At 35.5% G+C, this 4,782-nt stretch overlaps 1 protein-coding gene across 1 annotated transcript; it reads right to left on the bottom strand.

Moving 5' to 3' along the window:
- Positions 1-3,115: 3,115 nt before the first annotated feature.
- On the bottom strand, positions 3,116-4,521 carry LOC141649222 (amine oxidase [copper-containing] gamma 1-like). Its single transcript, XM_074457916.1, has 2 exons — positions 4,483-4,521; positions 3,116-3,906 (listed from the first exon to the last, which is right to left on the bottom strand). The coding sequence occupies exons 1-2, from the start codon at positions 4,519-4,521 to the stop codon at positions 3,406-3,408; spliced, it is 540 nt and encodes a 179-aa protein (XP_074314017.1). The 3' UTR covers positions 3,116-3,405.
- Between the last annotated feature and the right edge of the window lie 261 nt (positions 4,522-4,782).

Raw genomic sequence — 4,782 nt, 5'->3', positions numbered from 1 at the left:
CTATAACTTCACTTAATGAATGTATAACTTAAGCTATAACATGAATAACTATATCAAAATTGGTTGTTTAGTAATAGTTTTTATGCAAAATTTAGGGTTAGAATTACTCTGTTACCTGAAGCTGCAGGAAATTGTCAAAGAGTTTTACAAAAAACCAGTGGAGTTATAACACGATGAATATAAGAACTGCATGAGTACACTGTATTATTGAAGTTATACATATACGGGTCAGAGTTTTACTTAAACACACTGAAGTTATAATTCGTTTTTTATCAAGCTTTTAAATTTCCATCATTTTTTGCCATGAACAACAAGCTACCAAAATGAAAGAACAAATCTGATGAACACCATGAAAGTACAACACCATTAAGAATAATGAACACAAATGAAATAACTACAAGCTACAATAATGAACATCAATCCAAAATTACATATAGCACTTTATTCTTGAACATCAAGCTACAATAATAACCTAGACACAAATAAGAAAGCAAATAACTCACCATCGACGGCAACTTCAATATGCATATGATCCATTTCACAAACACTGACTGTCATTTTCCGCTTCTTTCTCTGATGAACAATGACAATTTATTTATCTTCAACAAAGCTAATGAATTTTAACGGATGAACAATGAAGTAGTTTATCTGATAACAATTTATTTATCTGATGATCAATGAAGTAGTTTTACAGTTGGGATGAAATTTCTCTTATTTTTTTGATGATTTATATTGGATTTTACAGGATTTAGGATCGTTTGTATGATGATTTTTATGGGTTTTGCTTGTTGAGAGGTTTTGAATGGTGAACGAAGAGGGAAATCATGCAAAATGAAATATTTGTGTTTGTTTAATCCTTTTGTCCGTGGGATTTGTACTGGAGGAAGTACACAAAACAGTGACATGTGGACCCTCTCTCATACAACAAGCATTTCCTTTTTTTTTTCGCTCTAAAAAAGGCCCCCTCTCTCCTTATCTCATCCATTCAATCCCTTCATCCAAGGGTTCTTATAAGGACTTAGGGCCTTATATGATATAAAGGCCTTATAAGAACCCTTCTCTCTCTCTCTCTCTCTCTCTCTCTCTCTCTCTCTCTCTCTCTCTCTATATATATATATATATATATATATATATATATATATATATATATATATATATATATATATATATATATATATATATATAGAAATAGGATCTCGTACGAACTAAAAGTTCGGTGCGAACTTATGAACTAACTAAAAACTGTCAAATTGAAAAAATCAAACGACGCATATATTCTTCCCCAACTCAAGCTAAATCTCCCACAAACCTAATTACCAAACCCCCTGACATCCTCATCCACAACACTTGCCACCATGCCCACCACTCCAACACGCCGGTAAGCCGCCGTACTACCGGAGATTCGATAGGTCCTTGTCGGGGCCGGCGTTGGTGTTAAACAAACTGACTATTATCCCCTCCCTTCTAAAGCTTGCCTTCCAATCTACTCTCATCCCCCACTCTCCTCACATGCCGGTGCGGACGACGCCATACCCAGATCCGGCGCCGTCGAAGCAGAAACGTTGATGGGCCTGTTTCGATCAGTGTATGCCCAGATCATGCACTTATTCCCGACGCAACTATAAGCCGCCATTCTATATTGTATGCTCTTTTCTTCAAATTTCGAAAAGTTTTAATTTTAATTGCAGATCTACTAAACATCAAGTAACATTTCGAAAAGTTAATCACAAAAATGACATAGTCGGAAAATTTCGAGTAAGGAAATGTCCTCGTGTCATCTGAGATGACGGTTGTGTGAAAGTGGTGCTGATGATAGTGGTGGTGGCGACGGGGCAGTGGTGGTGGTTGTGGCCGTTTTTAGTGACTTGTGGTGGCGTTAACATCAGCGGTGGGTTTGCGCGATTCTGGACGGTTAGTGACCGGTGGTGGAGTTGTGAGTGGTGTCGGTCTGAGGTTATGTGGGTCGGAGTTGGTCGTGGGCATTGGCGTTGATGTGGGGTCAGCGGTGGTGGTCTGGTGGTTTCGTATTAGTGGAGGTGGTGGTTAAATGGCGGTGGTCGTGATGGTAGTGGTAGGCTGGCGGTTGTGATGGTGACGGCTATAATGGTGGGTGGTGATAGGTTGGCGGTGGTGATGGTGAGGGCGGCATTGGTGGTGGCAGGTGGTGGTGGGCTTTGTGGATCCTAGTGGAGCGGTAGATACACATAATACTGACCCGGATAAACATGGTATTACTACTAGATACATATGTATCTAGTAGTTATACCATGTGTATCTGAAACTAGTAGTATGTGTATCTGAAAGTATTATACTGTGTATCTGAGTAGTTCGTACGGTTAGCACCGTACTTTAGTTCGCACCTGACCACGAATATATATATATATATATATATATATATATATATATATATATATATATATATATATATATATAGATATATATATATATATAGATATATATATATATATATATATATATATATATATAGAGGTGGGATCCGGTGAGAACAACCATTCGGTGAGAACGGTGAGAACGCACTAGATACATTAGAATATATATAAAAGGTGCATTTTTATTTTTATTTTTTTTTTTTACCAAATCCTATATACACTTTTAACTAAAGTAGGTACACTTTTTACCAAAATTCTATATACGCATTTTAAGAATGTAGATACACTTTTTTTTTTTTTTTTTTTTTTTTTTTTTTTTTACCAAATCTCATATACACTTTTAACTAAAGTAGGTACACTTTTTTACCAAAATTCTATATACGCATTTTAAGAATGTAGATACACTTTTATTTTTTTTTACAAAATCTCATATACACTTTTAACTAAAGTAGGTACACTTTTTACCAAAATTTTATATACGCATTTTAAGAATGTAGATACACTTTTTTAATAGTACTAATTAATCACTTTTTGTTAACAAAATGTCATATACACTTTGATACCCACACTTTTCTTTTACTAAACCTTGGATACACTTAAACCTATCATAGATACATTTTTTTACGTTGTTCTAGATACATATTTAAGCTGTGTAGATACACTTTTTTTTATATTCGACATTTTTTATACCCAATTTCAAATACATTTTATTTTATACTATCATAGATACACTATTTACATGTATTCTAGATACATTTTATTATAATGCAGATACATTTTTTTCTATACTAGGTACAATTTTTTTCATACTAAATAAAAAAATCCGAATTAGCTAGATACACAGAATATTATTCTAGATACACAAAAATGTTATCTAGTTACACATATTTAATAAGGCTCAAATACTAAAAGACAGACCCAAATTACTAACTACAAATCCATTATTAGCTACAAAATCCAAGATGCAAATAACTTGACGTACTGTACCTTCTAACCTGGTGGACTATTTTCATTTTCATACCTCCAATCCTGTAATTGGACTCTCAGAGTGCCGCCACCCAATATCACCAGCATAACTCTCAAACACACAAACCATATTGGACCTCACATACGGCGTTCCATCACCAGCTGCAAACACACCATCCATGTAATATGCATTCCTCGGGCAATCGTTAAGAGGTACAAGAGGCATAGCTTGTAACCCAAACCCGTATTCACCCGCATCCATATATGTCTTGAAATACCATGCATCAGTAGGATCCATGTACGGAACAAATAACTCAGAGCTCATCCCTTTATACATAACGCTCCTTAACTCCCCACTATCCGGGTCTCGGACCATGGCGCGTGATATGATCACCCCTGCTCTTGGGTCAGGTTTGAGGTGAAACTCCCAGTTTGCCCATTTAATCATGTGCCCTTCAATTGTGAAGCTCCGGCCTCTAGGCTGCTCGATTGATATAGGGTTCACAGGCTTGATTTTGTTGTGGGTGTATCCATGTATCCACACATTTCTCTAACATTATTCATTTTATTGGTCCAATTCATACTACCGTATTCAATGGGAACGAAATCAACGAATAAATGAAAAGTCTTTGATAGTGATGTACAATGCGATGAAGCAAGATGATTTACTGAGGTATGTGTCTCCTTATGCCATAAAGTAGCACATAGTGGACGCAATAATGTTTGTCAGATTCAGCTTCCCTTAGCCTTACCTGATGACATTAGTTTTTCCTTACTTCATATACCAAATTTCTGCAAGATATCATTAATTTAACCTATATGAATGCCTAACGTGCAAACCGTTGTATTTAGAAAAAATAGCAGCACACCTGATGAATGTCGCCCACGAAATGCGCCAAAAACATGAGTACTGTCAAACTTCACATCTTCACCTAATCAAACAAAACAACAAACAACAATCACCTAAAACCTTGAATAAACCAGCGATTTGCAACCGTAGTTGAAACTAAACACAAACATAAGCGATTTCATTCAAAATTTCAACACTTCCTAATCTTTATCAAATCAAACTAAAATAAGAAAATCAATTAAAACTCGAATAAAACACCGAATTCAAACAACATACCTCAATGAAGTAACCAAGTACCAACATCAATAAGGACATTACAAGCAATCATCGCGAATAGCAGGAACAAAAAGCGACGCCGTAATAGGTACTAGTATTTGCTTACCTATTCATCATCAAAATCAACAAGAAGCAGAGAAGAGTGAAATAGACCAAACAATTTAAATCGACAATCTAAGATAGCTTAACCCTAGCTAATCCCTACAATAAAAATGCACTCTAATGTTCGATTTTAATCGACTAAGCTGCTTAATTGAAAAGCATAACCCTAATCCCTAACATGATTAAACAAAGTTGAAT

This window comes from Silene latifolia, chromosome 1 (genome assembly GCF_048544455.1).
Source record: "Silene latifolia isolate original U9 population chromosome 1, ASM4854445v1, whole genome shotgun sequence".
Taxonomy (NCBI): domain Eukaryota; kingdom Viridiplantae; phylum Streptophyta; class Magnoliopsida; order Caryophyllales; family Caryophyllaceae; genus Silene; species Silene latifolia.
Note: the sequence above shows the minus strand (reverse complement) of the source record. Positions and strands in the feature narration are given on the sequence as shown.

Coding starts and splice junctions, on each gene's coding strand:
- LOC141649222 (XM_074457916.1), bottom strand. CDS start 4,521: ATGTCCTTATTGATGTTGGTACTTGGTTACTTCATTGAG. Junction 3,907..4,482: donor TACTTGGTTACTTCATTGAG/GTATGTTGTTTG, acceptor GAATAATGTTAG/AGAAATGTGTGGATACATGG.